The following is a 20029-nucleotide window of genomic DNA, read 5'->3' as shown; positions in this document are numbered from 1 at the left end:
GCTCGTTATTTGGCCCAGTTTTCCCTGTTTCTTTTTTATTCTTTCTTTTTCCCTCCACAATTATTCTTGGTTCTTTTGAACACAATGGTGACCTTGGCAGAGTGAGGTGATACCAGTCACCTTTCAGTCACTTGTCAAAAGGCCAGGAACACGAAGCTGAGTGATGCTGCAGCTCCCGCTGCCTGTCCCGTCCCCCCCCGCCTGTCCCGTCCCCCCCGCCTGTCCCGTCCCCCCCGCCTGTCCCGTCCCCTGCTGTGGGCATGGGGGTGTGGACCCCGTCCTTCCCCAGGCAGAGCGGGCCCCTTGCCCCCCCCATGCCCCAGAATTAGCAGCAACAAGTGATGAACCAAGAGGGTGCGAGGGACCGAGACCAGACCCACATCCACACATTCAGTGAGGTTTTCTGTTTATTTGGATTAGCTGTGGAAGAATTAAAATTTTTTATCAGTGCTAATTAGGGCTCCAAAACGAGAGACACTAGCTACATGAAAACAGGAGGCAAACAATCTGTATTAGGAAATATGAACAGGGGAAAAAAAAATGTGATATAAGAAATGCAGGTACAGATTGCTGCGGTCCCACACTTATGGTTTATTCCAAGGGGGTGCCAGGAGCCACAAAGCTGCAGCTCAGGCTCTGGGGGTGTGACGGGACAGGATGGATAATCCTGATGCTCGAGACTGGGCCACTTTCTGTGCTGTCCTGGAGCGGGGCCAGCGGGGCCCAGGGCTTCTCTGCACCTCGGTCAGGGGACAAGCAGCACGGTGGCATCGCTGGGTGGCATCATTGGGTGGCATTGCTGGGTGGCCCTTCCCGCTGCACCCGCTGCCTTCTGGGTCAGCAGGATTGATCAGGGTCATTTGGCACATGGACAAACTCTTCCTACTCCCTGGTTATCAGTCATACAACATACAACCTTAATTACACAATTTTGGTCCTTCACTACATACTTATATTAACATTATCTCTTCACAATAATGATACCTAACGCAAAAAATACTGTTAAGGAAGAAATAAAATAAGAAAAGAATTAGCAAAAAATTACAAGTTATATACAGATTAAAATAAATTCCATCAGGAAAAGAAACAACTCTTTCATTATTTTCAGTCGGCCCCTGCGGGCTCGATCTCCAGGCCCGGGGGGGGCAGGCGGTGCCGCTGGGGCACAGGGGACGGGACGGGACCGTCCCAGCTCCTCACAGAGCCGGGGGCTTTGGACAGTGTCGGCTCTCGGGCTGCGTTTGCCCAAGGGCTTTGTGCAAATAGATCAAGGGTCCAGGGCTGGGGTGAGAACACTTAGAGATTTGCATTTACGGGACCATGCAAGAGCTTTGTGTCTATCCACGCAGTGTGTCTGGTTGTTACACTAATTTAGGCTTGCTTTTGGGTGGAGCAAATGACATGGGCAGCTCAAAGGGGCTGACATACTCCTGGTATGGAAAATCAGCTCCTGCGCCCCTGCGAAGCTCGTGGGGAGCAGACGGTGCTACCAGGGAAACCGGGACACAGACGGGTCGGGCTGCGGGCACCGGCTCTGCGGAGGTGAGTGCTGGAGCTCAGCGTCTGGTCCTCCACAGCAGATGGTGATTTACAGTATAAAACCATTGCAAATTCATTTTAAACAAAACAACAAAAAAAATTCAAGTGCGGTGGTACTTGTAGAGGAGGCAGGACTTCAGGAGAGCCGGCCACATTCAGCTCTCAGTTCTGACGACTCTGTTGTGCAGCTTCCCATAAACACTATTGCATAAATACTTTTTTTGGACCATAGTTTCAGCCTCCCCAAGCCCAGCACCCAGAAGGTGAAGGCCAGCAATTTGCCACAAGCCAGCACAGTCCATTGTCTGCTGGCCAGAAGCGATTGCTTCTGAACTGTTCCTTTGGGTGTCTGGCCGCGGGTGTACGCCGGTGCTGGCATGTGCCCTGGCGTGCGTGTCCCCACGGTGTGTGTGTCCCCATGTGTGCCTGGAGGCCACCCACGCCACCACGGTGACCTGGTGACCCTCGGCGCTTCAGCCTGGCTCAGACAACGCCACGAGCAGCAGCTCAGTCCGCCAGGAGATGATAAATAACCGCTCCTGGGGCTTGTAAACCAGTTTGGTCAGCGGGTCGTTGGCTTCTCGAGGTGGCTGCTTGGTCATGCCAAGGGAGCAGGACCTAGTGCTGGCCCGGCCGGAGCCCCCGCAGCGGAGGGGACCCGCTGGGCACCAGGGGCTGCGCGGCTGGAAGGGAATTCGGGGTGGGTCAGTGCTCACGGCGTCGGCAGCTCGAGGGGAGATGCTGCAGGGACCCCCCAGCGCTGGCCCCGCTCGGCGCTCGCAGCCGGGAGCTGCTGCTTCGTTCTCAGGTCTGTGCCCGCAGCCGCGGTGTGAACAGCCACGCGTCGGGGTGTCACTGACCTGGGACCGAGGAGGGGTGCTCAGCCGGAGGCAGAGGGGGCGAACCACCTGCAAAGCAAGTCAGAGCATCCTGTCCCCGCAATCCTGCTCCCTGTCCCCACAGTGACCCCCCACAGCACCCAGAAGGAAGTCACTTCAAGCCAACAGGTTCCATCGTGGTTTGGGCAGAAATAAGGTGGGTGGCATGGGGACCGTCCCACCGTGGGACTCGCTGTGCCCGTACGTTACCTTCCCGACACGTGGGGCCCATGTGCCCGTTCAGACAGCGGCACTGGCCGTTCCGGGCGTTGCAGTAGGAGCTGCTGGGGTCACACTGGCAGCCCAGGCTGCAGTCGGGGCCGTACCGGCTCGGTCGGCACTCTGGTGAGGGACAGAGAGGGGACAGAGACAAAAAAGAAAGCCCCCTTCCATGAGAATTCAGCTCTAACAAGAGGGGTTCTGTGCCCATTTTAGGGCTGGGTTAAGCCTCCCATCAGTGCCCCTCCTGGGCTGTGGCTGAACTCACCGGAGCCGCACGTGGGGCCGGTTTTCCCCGGGGGACACAGGCAGCGTCCCGTGGCCGGGTCGCAGGGCGCACCGCCGACGCAGTCGCAGAGCTGCTGGCATCCCTCGCCGTACGTCCCTGCCCCGCAGCCTGCGGAGAGAGGTGAGATAAACCACGCACACCGTGAGCCCCAGGATCCCACCTGTTTCCAGGGACGGCAGCAAAGGACGCGGTACCTGTCTGGCAGCGATCGCCCTGGAGCCCAGGGGGACAGCGGCAGCGGCCGGTGGCCGGGTCACAGCCTGCTCCGTGCTCGCAGTCACAGCGTTCCAGGCAGCCGGCTCCGTGGAAACCCGGGGGACAACCTGGGATGGAGCCAGGAGGAGAGCTCGTTAAAGCAGGGCTGGGTTGAGCTCAGGCTCAGCTGCAGCAAAGCCTCATCAGCCCAGCAGAGAGAAGCAGCGAGCCTTTTTCTCTGGGAAATACCCAATTGAAGGCAGCTGTTCTCAGTGGCCAGGGCAGGGCCGCCAGCCTCCTGCAGCCAGCGCTGCTGCAGAGTCCAGCACCGCAGCTCCAAAGTGTTTACCCAGCACTAACGCAGCGGTGACGAGTGTGCTCAGCTGCCTCGGAACAGCACCTCTGCATCCAGCGGTCTCACCCAGAGAACAGAAATCACCTTCTCTGCCACTACTTGTGCTGCCCAGGAAGGCAGGTAAGAAAGGAAGCACCCATGGGTGCAGGTAAGAAAGGAAGCGCCCACGGGTGCACACAGCCACGTGTGTGACTGCGGTGGGTCACAGGTCACACCTTCATCCTGTGATCCTGCTCTCTGCACTGGCTTTAGGAAACCCCCTCCCCCCGCAAAGCCGCAGGTGCTTGTGCTGCCGCACTCACTGTGCTCGCAGAGGGGCCCGTAGTGGCCGCTGGGGCAGCGGCAGGCGCCCGTCCCCGCGTCGCAGGTCCCATTGTGCAGGCAGGCGCAGCGGAGCTGGCAGTCGGCACCGTACCGGCCCGGCGGGCATTCTGCAGGGAGACGGGGCGGTGGAGCCAGTGAGCGGGCATGGAGCAGACACCGGCCCCATCCTGCACTTCGGGACATGGTACAGCAGGACAGGCACAGGCGGGGAGAACAGAAACTGGGCCCAGTATGAAACAACACTGAGAGCCACGGTTACTGGGCCAGTGCAGGACAACGCATCCAAGTCGGGTTTACCTAATTCACAGGATTTCCCCGTCCACCCAGGCGCACAGGAGCAGGAGCCGTCAGCTGCATTGCAGAGCCCCCCGTTGTGGCAGGAGCAGGTCTGCTGGCAGCCCACCCCGTACCGGTGCTTCTCGCAGCCTGCGGGGCACGAGGAGGTGACAGCGGGACATGAGCAGGTGACAGCGGGCACAGGGACCCTGGTGTGGTTTGGGCAGGAGGGCCCAAGCACAGGCAGAGCTCTCAGGGCAAGGAAACTGGTTCCACTCAAGACCTTTTCCATCCCACTGTCTGAAACCTGCAGCTAACATTGACCTTGCTCGCAGGTGGGACCGGCTCTTCCTGGGGGGCACACGCAGTCTCCAGTGATGTGGTGACAGGTCGCGCCGTCCCCGCAGGCGCACACCCCGTCACAGTCCTTGCCATAGCGACCAGCGGGACATCCTGGTGGGAGGAAGACCTTGGTCTGCCTTGGTCACGCCAAAGCACAGCACGTCTGAAGGTTAGAGAGGAACGAGTCTGCGCTGGCACAGGAGCAAAGCGACGGGCTGGCAGGAGGAGCCTGTGCCCTGTCACCGTGCACAGTGTGACAGGCAGACCCAGAAAAGAGCTTTGAGGTCTCCTTCTGCCGCAGAGCAGAGCATTTTTAGCAGAGAGACAGTGATGGCACGATGCAAAGGCTGGTGTGTCAGGCCTTTCATAGTGGAGAAATCATTTTGGCATGAAACAAGTGGAGCAAGAAAATGTTTCCGTGGTTAAGAGAGCAAACAAGCTCAGCTGCAACCGAAGCAGGGAGGGCACTGCTGACGGCGCCCACGGTGAAGTCAGACCAGGAGCATTTTTGGAGCCGGTCACTGCACAGCTCCTCGTCTCCCCAGGGTCAGCAGCCCGGCTGCGGGCAGCAATCGCTCCCAACACCGTTCACCTCCTGCCGAGGAACTCCTGGGAGCTCCCGTTCCCCTCCGCACTCACCGATGCTGCAGTCAGCGCCGATGTAGCCGGGCGGGCAGTGGCACGTCCCCGTGGTAATGTCACACTCACCCCCGTTCTTGCACTTGCATGGCCTTTCGCAGTTGTGGCCGTACCACCCGGGGGAGCACTCTGTGGAGGGAAAGAATAAAAGCAGCAATGGCCTCATGCCTAAAAAGACGCGAACGAGGTCCGAACACTCTGGAAAGTGCACCACAGCCAACAGCAGCTCCCGCGGGCTGTGCACGGTGCCCCCGTGGGACACGCTGAACTCAGGACCGCCACAGCTGCCCCGGGTGCTCGGCAGGGGCCAGAGAAACCCCCGGGAGTGCTCGATGAGCAATGGCAAACACGCAACACCAAGCAGCTTTGGGCTGCTCAGGACCTCTCTGCTGAAGACATAGCTGGTAAGCAGCCCACAATTCAAAAGAAAAATGAAAAAAAACCACCAAAACAATGGTCTGAGCGCAGATGAGAATGATGTTTTGTTTACATGAACTCCTACTCGCCCGTTAGTCAGCGAGAGACACGGCAGAGGCCAGAGCCTTGGCGCACGGGGACGGGCTTGGGCAAGAGAGCAGGAAAACACTTGTCTGGACAGACTCAGCTGTGAGAGCTGGACAACGGTTCTAAACACCACAACAGACCTCAGCAACGCGGAGGAGGACAAAGGCGGCCGTGGCAAGAAACCAGGCAAGGCAACCCGTGAGAACCTGTGCTTTGAAGCCCCTCCAGGCAGCTTCTCCAGCGGTCACCCCGGTGCTGTCCTTGTGCAGGGGTGATGGCTCCGAACTGGTACCAGCCTCGGGTACTGGCTGTGGCGGAGAAGGGGACCGAGCGTGGACTCACCCAGCTGGCAGGCGGGCCCGTGGAGGCCGGGGGCGCAGACGCAGATGCCGGTGACCGGGTGGCACTCCTGGGTGGCTCCGGGACACTGGCAGATCTGAGCGCAGCCCTCGCCGAAGGTCCCCGGCAGGCAGGCTGGCGGGAGAGAGGGCACCCGGGCGGCTCAGGATCGCTCGGCGGGAGCCATCCCACCCCTGTGCAAGGCTTTTCTCCCTTTTTGTTTGAAGCCAGGATTTAGGAAGCCTTTTATGACAGCGAGAGTTCTCTGCAGCCAAAAATGCAAAGGGAGCCACACGCAAATAGTTCCCTGACTCCAGGAAAGACTTGGATTGAAAAGCAAACACGGTACTTAACGGCATTAGATGCTTTTTGCGATGCTGGCCCTGCCTGCCCTCGTATCCCTGCAAGCCTCCATCCCCTCAGCGGGCACGGCAAACACTCCCGTCCCCTGGGTGAGGAATGTGCTCACATGCCTCTGTCTCTTCCAGACTTGCTCATGCCCACAGGAGCTCATTTTAATGCTGATTTGTTGCTAATCCTCAGGATAAATACAGAGCTCTGATTTCCCACTTGGCTCCCTGAGCTTTGCTCACATTCTGCGGGCACACACCCAGCTGCCAACATGTGAGCTGCTCCTTGGCACTGCGTGCTGCTGGGGCTTTTTTGGTTCCTTGTTTTCTTTTTTGTCCCCTCCTCTATTTTCTGTAGCAGTTGCTTGACCCGTCGTGTTCCCAGAGCCCATCAGCACAACTGCAAGACGATCGCTCCCTTTTTCATACCTTTTTCGCACGCGGAGCCGGTGGCGCCGGGCGGGCAGGCGCAGCGGCCGGTGACGTGGTGGCAGGGCGCTCCCGGGGGACAGGCGCAGCGGCCGGCGCAGTCCTTCCCGAAGGAACCTGGCAGGCAGGCTGCGGGAACACGAGCAACGTGTGAGCGTCCTGCCTGGACTTCAGCTCTTGTTAACGCCCGAGAGGCACCAGAGACCAAGGACCAGCTCCTGCCCCCAGTATCTGTGGTGCTGAGCCAGACCTGGCCATAGCAGACAGACAGACAGCATTTTTTTGCAGCAAGCCAAATGCCTCTTTCAGGGCGGGCTGTCAGCTCCTGAAATGTTGCCACCATTTGCAACTCATGTCAAAAAAAACCAAGTTTCTCTCCTTCACAGGCCTTGGTTTCCCCGTGCCAGGGCTGTACCAGCAGGGTCGGGATGCCGTGACACGGTGGGGATGCCACGACACTGCAGGGATGCCGTGACACGGCGGGGATGCCATGACACTGCAGGGATGCCGTGACACGGCGGGGATGCCATGACACTGCAGGGATGCTGTGACACGGTGGGGATGCCATGACACTGCAGGGATGCTGTGACATGGCGGGGATGCCATGACACTGCAGGGATGCTGTGACACGGCAGGGATGCCATGACACTGCAGGGATGCTGTGACACGGCGGGGATGCCACCTCACCTTTCTCGCAGCGCCGGCCCCGCCAGCCATGGGGACAATCACAAGCGCCAGTGACGTGGTGGCATGAGACGTTGTCCCCGCAGTTGCAATGCTCTTCACAGCGCGCCCCGAACAGCCCCTCCGGACAAGCTTCAGGGATGCGAACATGGGAGAGAGGACAAGTTACACAAAGAGAGGTGAGGTGGAGCTTTTTCGCTGCAGTTTCTGGAGGTGCACACTTCCCTTTATCGACGTCCCTTCCATTCCCCAGCCCCCGCGGCAGCGACGCGCGGGCCCCACTCACGGCTCTCGCAGGCGGCGCCGGTCCAGCCCGGCGGGCAGAGGCAGTGTCCCGTCTGGCGGTGGCAGGTCACCCCGTTGTGGCACTGGCAATGCTCCTGGCAGTCTGCACCGTGCTGTCCCGGCGCGCACTCTGGGAGAGGGACACAGTGAAATGCCGCCTGGACCCCCATCGCCCATGGGGACAGACCCTGAGCACTGCCGCCAGCGCCGTGCACATCACCCCCATGCCTTCAGAGACCGAAATGGGACAGGTTTGTGCCAGAGCCCGTTTCTCGGCGCTGCCGCCGCGCCGTCACTCACCCAGCTCGCAGGCCAGCCCTGTCCAGCCCTGGGGACAGGCACAGAGCCCCGTGGCAGGGTCACACGTGCCACCGTTCTGGCAGAGGCAGCGCTGGCGGCAGCTCCTCCCGTAGGAACCCAGCGGGCACGCTGCAGGAAACCGGGACAGATATCCCCATCAGAAAAGAGCTCTGGAGGCAAACAACCATCAGAGGACGGGCTGATCTGAACCGAAGCCGTTCTCGTGTGCAGTGAGATGCACGGAGAGGAGCCAACAACACCTGAGGCTGCTCAGCTGCCCACATGGAGACGTTTGGTATTTAAACCCGCCCAGGTAAGTGGCAGCGGTGACACCGGGCACTGGGGGCCCGAGCTCTTTACAGCCTCCTTAGCCCTGGGTTTGGCAGCGACCCCCGGGTGCGTTACCTTGCTGGCACGTGGGTCCCGTCCACCCGGCCGCACACAGGCAGCGCCCGCTGACGTGGTCGCAGGTCGCGTTATTGAAGCAGTTGCACGTCTGGCTGCAGTTCTCGCCGTAGCTGTTTTCCTGGCATGCTGCGGGAGCAGAGGCAGGGACAAACTGCACCGGCCAGGCTCCTGCTGACCATCCCCAGTGCGCCGGCCTGGGACATGAACCAGCACCGGTGCGCGGCTGCTGTGATGGTTCTGTAGGGTGGGTTTTATGGTGCTAGGGGGAAATAACAGCCAGATCCTACAGGGGGCCCACATTCAAATATGGACACTTGTTATCTTCAATCTCCTATCATTTTATCTATTAGGAAACTGTTTTGCTGGATTCTCAAGCTTTCATCACATTCGACAACCAAATACTTCTCTGCTGCACAGGATTAATTTCCATCCCACCCATCCCGTCCGCAGCCCCCCAGTGACACCCACCCTGGCCGCAGCGGGGACCCTCCCAGCCGGGGGGACAGTGGCACTGGCCCGTTACATGGTCACAGCGAGCACCGTTCAGGCAGTCGCAGGCGTCCCGGCACTCTAGTCCGTAAAATCCATCTGGACAGGCTGCGGAAAACGAAAGGTAAATCCCCACAACATGCTGGAAATCTCAAAGCAGGGAAGAGATGCCTCTTGGTGGCCTTTTCTTGCCAATAAAATGCTGCACCAGTGTGACAGCCACCTCTCTCGGGCTCTCCCCGAGCAGGGAAGCAGCAGCATATGGGATCTATATTTGTTATGGATGTTCAAGGAACAGGACAGAGCTGGGGGGACCAGGAGCAATAGCACCAGGTTTTGCCCACGAGGGGGTACTCACCGTGCTCACAGAAGGTTCCTCGCCAGCCCGGGCTGCACGTACAGGCCCCGCTGACGTGGTCACAGGCAGCCCCGTTGTCACACTGGCACTGGTGGCGACAGCTCAGCCCGAACCACCCCTGCGGGCACTCTGGCAAGTGAAAGCAAATGGGACTGAGGAGCCTGTCCCTTCCCAGCGTCCCTGGGATGCTGTGCTGAGGTGGGAGCTTGGGCTCTGAATGGAAACAACGGCATCTGGCAGCTGCTTTTTTATAATGACCAGTGGTTACAGGTGAGTGTCCAGGTCCCCCAGCCACCCTCAGGACAGGACTGGCAATGTCACAGCCAGGGCACGGGACCCAACTGCTGAGACTGACCCAAGAAGCGCTGATGGAGTAATCTGCCCTGCGGCTTCCAGTGCTCCAGGAGCCTCCAACGCCTTTCCCCTGGTGAAACGACTCGTTTGGCTCGGCTAAAACGCAGCACTCACTGTGTTCGCAGCGGGCGCCCGTGTACCCGGCCTGGCAGACGCACTGTCCCGTCTCGGCGCTGCAGCTCCCGTCGCCGTTGCTGCAGTCGCAGGTGTGGGCGCAGTCGGGGCCCCAGCGCCCCGCGTCGCAGGCTGGAACACAGCGGGATGGACCCTTAACGGCGTGTGCCCCTGGCTCGGCTGCTCCGGGAGCAGCGGCACGGGCACCGCGCTGCCGCCTCCGCGGGGGTTATTGCCATCGATTACAATCGCTCACTTAGGCAGGAGGACAAACACGGCTGCAGGTGAAAACCCAGCGGGACAAGGAAAGCAGGTGCTACGTTAGCATGTCCTTGATGTGAATTCTTTCTGCAAGCAAGCTCAGTACTGAGAGGCAAGCAGCACCCGGCGGCACTGGCAGGACAGAGCAGGGAAAGCAGAGAGTTCAGACAGAGGTTTTTCTGGCAGAGGCACAGCACGAAGACGACAACAAAGCAAATCTCAGCGCAGCTGTGCACAGGTCAGTGTCTTCTAAGCGTGACGGGTAAGAACCGGCGGGTACGGTACCTCTCTGACAGTTATACCCTGTCCAGCCCGGCGCGCAGCTGCACGTCCCCGTCACAGGATGGCAATGTCCCTCGTTCCCACAGCTGCAGCTCAGCTGGCACCCTGGGCCGAACCAGCCCGGCGGACACGCTGCCAAGGCAGACATGGACTGATGCAAACGGGCTGGGACACCGCAGCCAGGGCTCCCCCGGCACAGGGGGCTGCAGCTGCCACCAGCTCTGGGCACAGAGTCACAGAAGGGTTTGGGTTGGAAGGGACTTTCTAAGGTGATCTAGTGCAAACCCCTGCCATGAACAGGGACATCAGTGATGCTCCTTGGCTGCATGTGGAATAGAAAATAGAATATGGAATAGAAAATAGAATAGAATCATTTTGATTGGAAGAGACCCTTAAGATCATCAGGTCCGTCAACCCAATGCTGTCACTAAACCACATCCCTGAGAACCTCATCTCCACGTCTTCTAAACCCCTCCAGGGATGGTGACTCCAGCACTGCCCTGGGCAGCCTGTTCCAATGCCCTGCAGCCCTTTGGGGAAGGAATTGTTCCTAATATCCCATTTAAACCTCCCTGGTGCAACCAGAAGCTGTGATGAGCACGATGCTCCGCTCGCTGCAGCAGGTGCCCCAGGTCCCTAACGTCCCCCATTCCAGCTGGTGACACCCCCGGGCGCGAGGGGCAGCACTCACCATCCTGGCAGCGGGGGCCGGTGTAGCCGGGGGGGCACAGGCAGGCTCCTGTGGCCGCGTCGCAGCTGCCGTTGTTGGCGCATTCAGGACAGATCTCCTGGCAGCCCAGTCCCCAGCGACCCTCAGGGCAGGCTGGAGCGCGGGCAGAGAGAAGGACACAAGGACACACAGATGTTGGGATCATGGCGAGAGGTAAGAGGGAAATATCTGTTTTGACGGTGCAATGGGTCCCCTTTTTCGTTCATGTCCATACGTCATGCAAAACATGGACTTTTATTCGGCAATACACGGCTACCAGCACGGACAACATTGCTTTGCCTGTTTTCTAAACTGCGTGTGAGCCCCTGCAAGTGCTATTCTGATCCCACTATGTGTCAACTGAGGATTCGCATCTACTTGTGGGGAGCTACAAGGGCTCCTCACTGGGAAAGGGTGGTGCTGGCGGCTGCTGTCCCGGCGCTGGGCAGCGCGTCCGTCAGCACGCCCAGAGCTGCCTCCAGCTGCCAAGGGGAAGAAAGGCTAAGATCTGATAGATCTGAGGTGGGAATCCTGGTTTAACTGCTCCTAAGCTGCTACAGGGCCTGGAAAAAACATCAGTTCAAACTGCACAGTAAGCACTGTGCACGTGTGACTTTACTGCTCCATCAAACTATTAGAAGCAGCACATCTATATGTCACTAATTTCTTCCAGCTGCTGTAATACTGTATAGTCATGTAAAAGTTTTTAATTTAGGATTCTCTAGTTTTCCAGCAGTTAAAGAGTAATATGGTGAAGACAATTAAAAATACACATTGGTAAAGAAAGACTCCTTTCCTATGTTAGGGGCTGCAACAACTGAAAACATCTTCATCTTGTTTATTTATTGCTTATGTTGTTTGCTTCCTTGTACCCCGCTCAGCTCCAACTACAGCACTAAGCCAGCTGCGCCTATTGTTCAAGACTCACCATCAAAAGCTGCGTTTTCTTTCCTAATTTTCCACGAAGATGATTCTAATTGCACCGGCTGTTTTTAAAAGCAAGCCCAGCCGCAGGAAAAGAGCCGCTCTCCAGCCCCACCCCCACCCGGCCGCGCTCGCTGCCGCCCCGCTCACCTTGTGCGCAGTCGTGCCCGGCGCGTCCCGGCGGGCAGCGGCACCGGCCCGAGCTGCGGTCGCAGGGCGCTCCCCCGCAGGAGCAGGACCCCCGGCAGCCCGCCCCGAACGTCCCCTCCGGGCACTCTGCGGAGAGAAGGAACCTGTGAAACCTGCTCCTCCTTCGGGGGCCTTCATGGGACCACTGCCGTCTGCACTGTCACTGCAGCAGGGACCATTCACACCACGGCTTTGATCTGTCTGTTTGAGTATCACTTTTCTGCTGTTGCTTAGCCTTTCAACAAGTATATACATATATGTGCATATATATGTGTGTGTACATATAGATATAGATAGATGAGATAGAGATGAGATGATAGAGATATAGATTAGAGAGATAGAGATAGATATAGATAAACACACACAGTGGGAACACAGCGGGACGGACCCTTAACAGCATGTGTGTGTATATATATATGTGTGTGTATATACATGTATATATACATATATATATGTGTGTGTGTGTATGTATATATATACATATATATATATGTTTGTGTGTGTGTATTTGTGTACATATATATATATATATATATATATATATATATACACACACACATACATACAAGACTGACCAACATGCCCAACAGCTGAGGCCAAACTGGTCTCCAAACTGTGAATACTATTCCATAAAATCCCCCCCCACAAGCTGCACCCACAGGGCTGCGCCCCATGGCAGCCCCAGCAAACGGGCAGGAAAATGCCCCTTTGCGCAGCCTCCCAGCCACGTGTGTGCACCCCCGGGCGGTGACCGAGCCCTCTTGCTGTGCTGGGTGCAGAATATCAGGTTCACATCCCCCAAATCCACACCATCACCTGCGCTTTTCCTGCCCCTGCCAGGGTGCTGCTGCTGACTCCAGAAAGCCCTTTTTGCTCTGTGCCCCGGGACACAGTTTAGCAGCCGGCTAATTATGTGCAGACTGAGGACCCAAAGAGCCTTAAATCCTCTTTGAGGCTCCCAAAAAAGCCGTGTGCTCGCGCTCCCTTTTGTTCAGTGAGCCGATGTTTCCTAAGGCTTCGGCAGAGGCGAACACACCGGCGCTCACAAACCACGGAGGAAAAGCACCCCAGTGCCTAGATTTCAAGTGACACAGTGGAGTTTTTGTTATTCCTCCTCTTTGCTAATTGATGGCAGATGTTTGTCTTCACCCTTTAATAATTTCCAGATCCGAACAACAGCCAAGAGCCTACTATTTCTATACAAATATTTGTGTTATTTCCTGTGACTCCCCCCTACAGGCGTAAGCTCCTTTCTTTTGCTTTTTAAAAATATCCCTACCGAGAGCGCGCAGCCCGTGGAGGCGCCAGGGGGGCTCGGGGGCCGGGACCCCCGCACGGGGCCATAGCCCTGCAGGACCCGCTGCCCTCGTCCTCCCAGCACTGCCGAGCCCCGGTAGCATCGCTCCTTTGGGACTCTTTGTGGCCTTCTGCAGCTTCTGCTCTGACCAACAGACCAGCTGTGCTCTATCAGTTGTGGTGTTACACAAGGCAATCATGTGCTAGCAGCTTAATTAGGTTAATAGCTATAATTTCGGGGTGGGGTGTGGATGGAATGCTTGTTTATGTGGAAGTTAAGTGCAGAAACTCTGGGATGCTTGAACCAAAATTCAGATTCTCTTAATGCAGCGTGTCTTGTCTTAATGCAGTGTGTCTTGTCTTAATGCAGCCTGTCTTCAGGTGTGGACTGACTTCAAGAGCCCTTTTTTTCCCACTGTCTGCTGGATCTGCCCGGTTGAAGTGTGATTCAGGAGGAGACAAGATCACGAGAGGCCGGGGTTGGCTCTTCAGTCAACTCTGAGGCTGACAGAAGTTCTTCTGTTCCAAGAACGGTGTTTGTGTTTTGCAATCATCACCTCTTGCCAACGCCTCGCTGCCATGAGGTTCGCTCCACACACCTTTATTCGAAGGAAGTGAAGGTCTCTGACAGCCCAGGGTCTGGAAAAGCTGCACCCTCGGAGCGTGAGTGTTAAACCACACAGAGCTGTGCAGTTCGGTTACTGTGTTGTCAACCCGCCCTTTAGATAAAGAGCAGAAAACTGCTCTAGGAGGTTCATACAGAAATACAAGATTAAATTCTAATATGTAAATTAAATATATATAATTTTTTCCATTTGAAGATCAAATAGAGTTTAAATGTGGAGAACAGAATAGAACAGAAAATATGATACTGTTCTGCTGGGCACTGATTGCCTGGAAGTAAAAAGACATCAAAGTGGGGGAAAGATAACCAGATACCTATCACCTCCAGCTACAAGAGCAGAGAAGCCCAAGTGGCAGGATAAAGTGAGACCTTGTTCTTTTCTGAATAGGACTCATTGTGCGGGAGAAACCCACTGTAAGGAGACTGCGGTGTTCTGCAGCGACCTGCCACGCCAAATTCCGCTCACTAGAGCTGCTGCGGTGGGCCCGGGGGTCTGAGCGAGCACAGGGGCAACTCCGGAGGTCCTTGTGTGTTGTTTCGCGAAGAGAGCGGCGCACGCGTGAGCGGTGAGTCTGGCCGGCCTTACCTTGCGCGCAGTCCGGCCCGCGGTACCCCGGGGGACACTCCGTCCTGCACTCCCCGGTGACGTGGTCACAGGACACGGCGGGGGGGCAGCTGCACTGCTTCCCGCAGCCGTCCCCGTAGGAGCCGGGGTCACAGCCTGTTAACGAGCGGCATTACAAAGAACCAACATGTGGCATCACTGGACAGACTCTGGAAGCGCAGGCAGCCCCAGCTCACAGCGATGGGCTGTGCTGGCTTTGCATGCGAACGTAACGGGACTGAGGCTGAGGACAAGTCTTGTACTCGAAATATAATCGGGATAACAAAATTAATATAATGATGATATATAATCATATTATACATATTATTATATATAATAAATTATAGACAGATAATAGATATTACCTATTGCATATTATGTAATTATATATATTGCTTGTATATTATAATTATAGAACTATATTATATATACTCATATATAATAGAATATATATTATTACTATATATAATATATATTATTATATATTATTATATTTTATATAGTATATAGTATATATTAATATTATATGTTATTATATATGATAATATATAACATATACATTATATGTTATATACAATATATACTCATTATATATAACATGCATTATTATATATAATGTATAATATTATATATGATATCATACTAGTATAGATTATATATTATTTAGAATAAATTATATGTTATCTATTATATATAAGAAAAATAATATAATTGTTAAATATAATCTAAATAGCAAGAGGCAGGACAGTCTTGGGATTGTGGGAACGAGCTGAGTTTCCCCCAGGAAAACGCGCTCTGGGGAGCAGGGGCGGGAGCAGGGGATGCGCTCACGGGTCTCGCAGCGCGGGCCGCGGTAGCCGGGTTTGCAGCGGCAGGAGCCGTCCCGCCGGTCGCAGTCCTGCGTGTTCTGCTGCTCGCAGCCGCACTCCTCCGAGCAGCCGGGGCCGAACGCCCACTTGGGGCACACTGCGGCACAGAGGGAGGAGAGGCGGACGCTTTGCTACCCAGAAAGGCCGTAATCTCAGAATAATATAGCTTGTTAAAAAGCAAACGAGGACAAGCATACCTAAATGGCAGTACCGTCCGTATAAGCCAGGATCGCACAGACAGGCCCCGTAAATCCGATGGCAACGACCCTGGTTGGCACAGTTGCACTTTTTCCTGCATTGTTTCCCATAAAATCCTTTAGGGCATCCTAGTAATAGAGAGAGATTATGTGGGAAGATGAGCCAATTTCAGCTGTCATTTTATTTCCAGCAGGCCACAGGAAAAATGTACCAAATTCAAAACTGTACAGGATCAGAAACGAACCTGGGCAAAGGATGGGGTGAGTGTGAAAAGAAATAATGATGAGTGACTAGATCCCCTGCATCAGCCCCAAATCAGATCGGTTCAGCAGTCAGCACTGTCCTTGCACAGGGTCACCTGCTGCCACCCTCCAGCCATCCCAGGTGCCTCGGGGCACCCGTCCCCTCTGCACCCTGCAGGGCCCCCAGAAGCCAATTTTTTCATATGTGAGAAGGTCACCCAGGAGGCCGCTCCTATTGATAAATGGTTATATATTTGCACTATGAAGGGAATAAAATTATTGTTCTTCCTCTGTTGTGCTAAAGGTCTTAATACGGGGCGTACGTGGCAGACAGACGTGACAGCACAAAGCTCTGGGCACCGCCTGTCCGGGCAGCACGAGCAGAACAGCCGGGCTCTTACACAGAGGAAACGCCGCCCTGGGCCAACAGAGCCATTCTTTGGTGTTTATTTTAATGCTACTTTCCTGGTTTTTCTCTGTGCCCCTCAACCACCTCCTTCCTACAGAAAGAAAAGGTCGGGGTATCTCCTGCACTCATTTACGTGCTGCTTCAGTCTCCTCAGTAATAGTTCCCACATGCTCCTAACCATTGCTCTGAAGTCACTTTGTCTGAATCTCTTATTGTCTCACCCTCTCTGTGATTTTAGATCATATGCCCCGGATTTTAACTCTTTGGGAGAATACATACTGAGCACCAGGCAGCGGGAACTCCTCTAGCAGTGCTTCGGTAAGTACCGTTGTCACAGCTTTTCAACGCTTTGGTTTTTCTTTAGAGGAAAATATTGCCACAGTTCTTTAATTTACTGGTGACTGTTGGTTTTTGACATTCTGTTCTGTGTCTGCCACCGCCTGTCCAGTGAAACACGGTCATTGCTGCTCATGGTCATTGCTGAGCAGCAAACAGGGACTGTAAAGGTCTTCCAGTGCAAAGACAAGGCACGCAGCCTGGGGCACCGTTTCATGGGTGAAGAATCCCATTTACCAACTTTTCTTTATTAAAAAGACTTTTTTCCATGCAGGACTAGGTGACCCACCGAGCCAGATGGAGCAGGGATGTGTTAGAGCCACTCACACTGGGACAATTCACCAGAAGAGTTGAAAGATGCTTCCAGTGACCAGCTACAAAGGGACCAGTGTGAGACAGGCTGTGCAAAACATTTTTAAGGCTTCAGAGAAGCAGAACTGGAACATCAAAGCGTGGTGTCGGAGATGGCTGTAACAGCCGTATGTTGAATTACAGCGAATGCTCTACTAACACGGTAAGAGAAACAGAAAGGAGCTGCCTCCGCAGGCTGGGGAACGTCACTCGCAGCTCGCTGGTGCTATTTCCTTACAGGAAAACGTTCTAGAGAGAAAAGGAAACTGCAAGGGAGGCCTCGGTGTTCTGTGCTGGGTGCCAGGGCCCCGCAGAGGAGCTGAAATGCCTTTTGCAGGGAGATGAGACATCCCACACCCCACCCAGGTCCCCAGCGGGGAGGAAGGGGATGGTCCTCACTGCCATGCAGTGGAGAACCATGGGCGATGGAGGTGCAGAGGATGGAGAGATGCAGGGGATGGAGATGAGATGCAGGCGATGGAGAGCCGTGGCCTTACCGTCCTGGCAGAGCTCTCCGGCCACGCCGGGCGGGCAGCGGCAGGCGCCGGTGGCCGGGTCGCAGGTGCCGCCGTTCTGGCAGCGGCAGCTCAGGCTGCAGTTCTTCCCGAAGGTGCCGGCCGGGCAGGCTGGGGCGAGAGAGGGAGGCGAGGTCAGCGCCCCGCGCAGCACCGCAGCGGGGACCCGCGGCTCCTCGCCAGCATCACTCACTCTGGTTGCAGAGGACGCCGGTCCAGCCGGCCGGACAGTCGCAGCCGCTCCCCTCCGCGGTGCAGCTGCCGCCGTTCTGGCAGTCCTGGCAGGTCAGGCTGCAGTCGGGGCCGAACGTGCGCTCCAGGCAGACTGCAACGAGAGAGAGGAGCCGCGGGTGAAGAGCCGCGGGTGTAGAGCCGCGGGTGAAGAGCCGCGGGTGAAGAGCCGCCCCCTCGGCACCGCAGAGTCCGGGCAGGGAAACCCCCCGTGTGCAGGCTGCGGCAAAGCCAAACGCATCTGTGCTGGAACACAGGGGCTGTGTACATAGAAACAGCACTTGACAAGTCTTGTGGGTACACTCAGACACAAATAAACCCAGCACGCATGATTGATTCTGAAGACTTCAAGCAAAGTATGCCATTTACCAATGCTGCTAAATGCCCACCGAATTTTTCTGAAAGTGTGTGCTCCCCTCTTGCTTCCATCTCTTCCTCCTCTTCTTCGTAGTCATCACTGAAGAGCTGGGTAAATTCATCTCGCAGGATGGCGACGTGAGGGATCGGGCGGATAACGGGGCGCCGAGCATCCAGAGCCTCCACAGCATCCTCGAGAGCTGGGGGAGCAGTCGGGAGACGACAAGGTCAAAGTGGGAGATGAGACAAGATGCCTAAGAGGTGAAGAGTAGGACAGACCCTCTGTAATAAGAAAGGGAAACCAGAAGTATCTGTGCAGGGTTGGTGCAGCTGATTTGGCAGGGTTTCCACCACTCATTTCTTTCTATTGACACTGCTAACATTTTTGCAATGTGTTTGCTTGCTCAGGCTGGAACGGGCACGTGCCAATAGAGTGACTTCAAAATCCACGGGAGAAGCTTTGATCTGAGCCTGGCGGGCAGCTCTGGCTTCTCTGGTAACTGAGCTCGCACACCTTGGCCCTGCTGGTGTTCTGACCACTCGGCCTCTTTGAGCTTTCAGGTAAGCTATTTTATTTGATTTTATTTTAAATTAAGTAAGGTTGCCCATCTAACAAAATTAAGCAATGCATTTCAGCTAGGTTCTCATTTTGGAAATAGCATCTGTCAGGTACAACTACAGGTTTCCTTCCCTTGCAGGGCAGGCAGGGGTTAAAAGCCAGGCAATCAAGCTAATCACAGTCCCACTTGGGGCTGGGGCTGCAGAGCTATATAAGCCCCAGGCAGGGGGAGGCTCCAGCATTTTGCCAGGGTAAGGAGGCACCAGATGCTGCTCCTCTGGGTCCAGACCCCAGAAAACCTTTCCAGGCACCCAGGTGATGCTGCTGGGGTTGTTAGATGAAGACCGGGGTGCTGTCTGCTCTACCAAGTGAGTAAGATGTGTAATAGTGTGTTTGGTGGTGGGATAAAGACACAAGCACTTAAAAAAATAACCCATTATTCTTTATAAGGAAAAACTGTAGAGTCTGGTGACTGTGGAAAGGGTGCTGGTTCTTTGGTTAACGTGGAGTCATCTCTGCAGACATCACAGGTGTAGCTGTGCCAAAATCTCCTACAATTCTTTGGAAAGTGCTGTGTAATGTGGCCCTGTCAGGGAAAAGTTTCCCGTTGGTGTTGTGAGTCATTTCCACTGCTAATGGCAGTAAGTGCTGTGAAAAAGCTGGAAAAAGTGGCATGGGGGGCTGAGGAGCTCGTGCTGGGGGAGCAGGATAGGGAGCAGGGACCTGCCACCCGGGGACCGAGGGCGCACTCACGGCTGCAGCCCCGTCGGTCCTCGTCCAGCTTGTACCCAACCTCGCAGTCGCACTGGAAAGAGCCCAGCTGGTTCTGGCACGTGTGTTCACATCCGCCGTTGTTTGAGGAGCACTCATCCACATCTGAAATACATGGGACAATCAGTGTAATGGGAGCAGGGCCGCTGTGCAGGACAGGGGACAGAAGTGATCTGTCCCCACATCAGCAGGTAGGCTGATAGCATCTCCTCTCTGGTAGCTGAGAGACTCCCTGGTGATGTAGGGAACCCTGGGTTCCAGCTTATATCTGCCACTAATTGTGTAGAAATGGGTGGGTAAACTAGGGGTTTCAGCTGTGAGCAATTTGGTAATTAGAACAAGTCATTAGGAGGAAAAAAAAGCCCCAAATTCTTTATGCTAAGAAGGTGACTCATGACTCTGATGAGCTAACAGGAAACCTGCTGGGAGAAACTGGGAGAAGTGCCTGGTTGTTTACAACCAGGTAGAGCAATTTCTTGTTCTATTTATCAAAAGCCTGCGTTAGTCACTCTCTCAGCTGTACTTTATACAGACACTTTGATTTGCCTGTATCTCTTGAGTGAAAATGATGGGCAATGTTGGCCCCTGGAGCTGGATATAAAATGATTTCTGAGAATTAATGGGGTCAGCC

At 55.3% G+C, this 20029-nt stretch overlaps 1 protein-coding gene across 4 annotated transcripts in view; it reads right to left on the bottom strand.

The window, feature by feature from the left end:
• Positions 1 to 389: 389 nt before the first annotated feature.
• The window catches only part of MEGF6 (multiple EGF like domains 6), a 69394-nt gene continuing 49754 nt past the window's right edge, over positions 390 to 20029 (bottom strand). For 3 of the 4 annotated variants that reach the window (XM_071798582.1, XM_071798583.1, XM_065855281.2), the window contains 28 exons: positions 19381 to 19503; positions 18101 to 18268; positions 17674 to 17805; positions 17463 to 17591; positions 15627 to 15755; positions 15392 to 15526; positions 14543 to 14677; positions 11997 to 12122; positions 10905 to 11036; positions 10217 to 10345; positions 9671 to 9802; positions 9203 to 9331; positions 8824 to 8952; positions 8353 to 8481; positions 7948 to 8076; positions 7649 to 7777; positions 7366 to 7494; positions 6679 to 6807; positions 5903 to 6034; positions 5057 to 5185; positions 4400 to 4528; positions 4097 to 4225; positions 3778 to 3906; positions 3120 to 3248; positions 2905 to 3033; positions 2628 to 2759; positions 2400 to 2447; positions 390 to 2222 (listed from right to left, as the gene is read on the bottom strand). In XM_071798582.1, the coding sequence (XP_071654683.1) occupies positions 2158 to 2222; positions 2400 to 2447; positions 2628 to 2759; positions 2905 to 3033; positions 3120 to 3248; positions 3778 to 3906; positions 4097 to 4225; positions 4400 to 4528; positions 5057 to 5185; positions 5903 to 6034; positions 6679 to 6807; positions 7366 to 7494; positions 7649 to 7777; positions 7948 to 8076; positions 8353 to 8481; positions 8824 to 8952; positions 9203 to 9331; positions 9671 to 9802; positions 10217 to 10345; positions 10905 to 11036; positions 11997 to 12122; positions 14543 to 14677; positions 15392 to 15526; positions 15627 to 15755; positions 17463 to 17591; positions 17674 to 17805; positions 18101 to 18268; positions 19381 to 19503 (3524 nt within the window). In that variant the 3' untranslated portion in view covers positions 390 to 2157. Of the gene's footprint in view, positions 2448 to 2627; positions 2760 to 2904; positions 3034 to 3119; positions 3249 to 3777; positions 3907 to 4096; positions 4226 to 4399; positions 4529 to 5056; positions 5186 to 5902; positions 6035 to 6678; positions 6808 to 7365; positions 7495 to 7648; positions 7778 to 7947; positions 8077 to 8352; positions 8482 to 8823; positions 8953 to 9202; positions 9332 to 9670; positions 9803 to 10216; positions 10346 to 10904; positions 11037 to 11996; positions 12123 to 14542; positions 14678 to 15391; positions 15527 to 15626; positions 15756 to 17462; positions 17592 to 17673; positions 17806 to 18100; positions 18269 to 19380; positions 19504 to 20029 lie in introns of all 4 variants that reach the window. The other variant, XM_071798584.1, reaches the window with a different exon arrangement.

Source organism: Patagioenas fasciata, chromosome 23 (assembly GCF_037038585.1).
Source record: "Patagioenas fasciata isolate bPatFas1 chromosome 23, bPatFas1.hap1, whole genome shotgun sequence".
NCBI lineage: Eukaryota > Metazoa > Chordata > Aves > Columbiformes > Columbidae > Patagioenas > Patagioenas fasciata.
The sequence above is the reverse complement of the archived record's forward strand: the minus strand, read 5'-3'. Positions and strand labels throughout refer to the sequence as shown.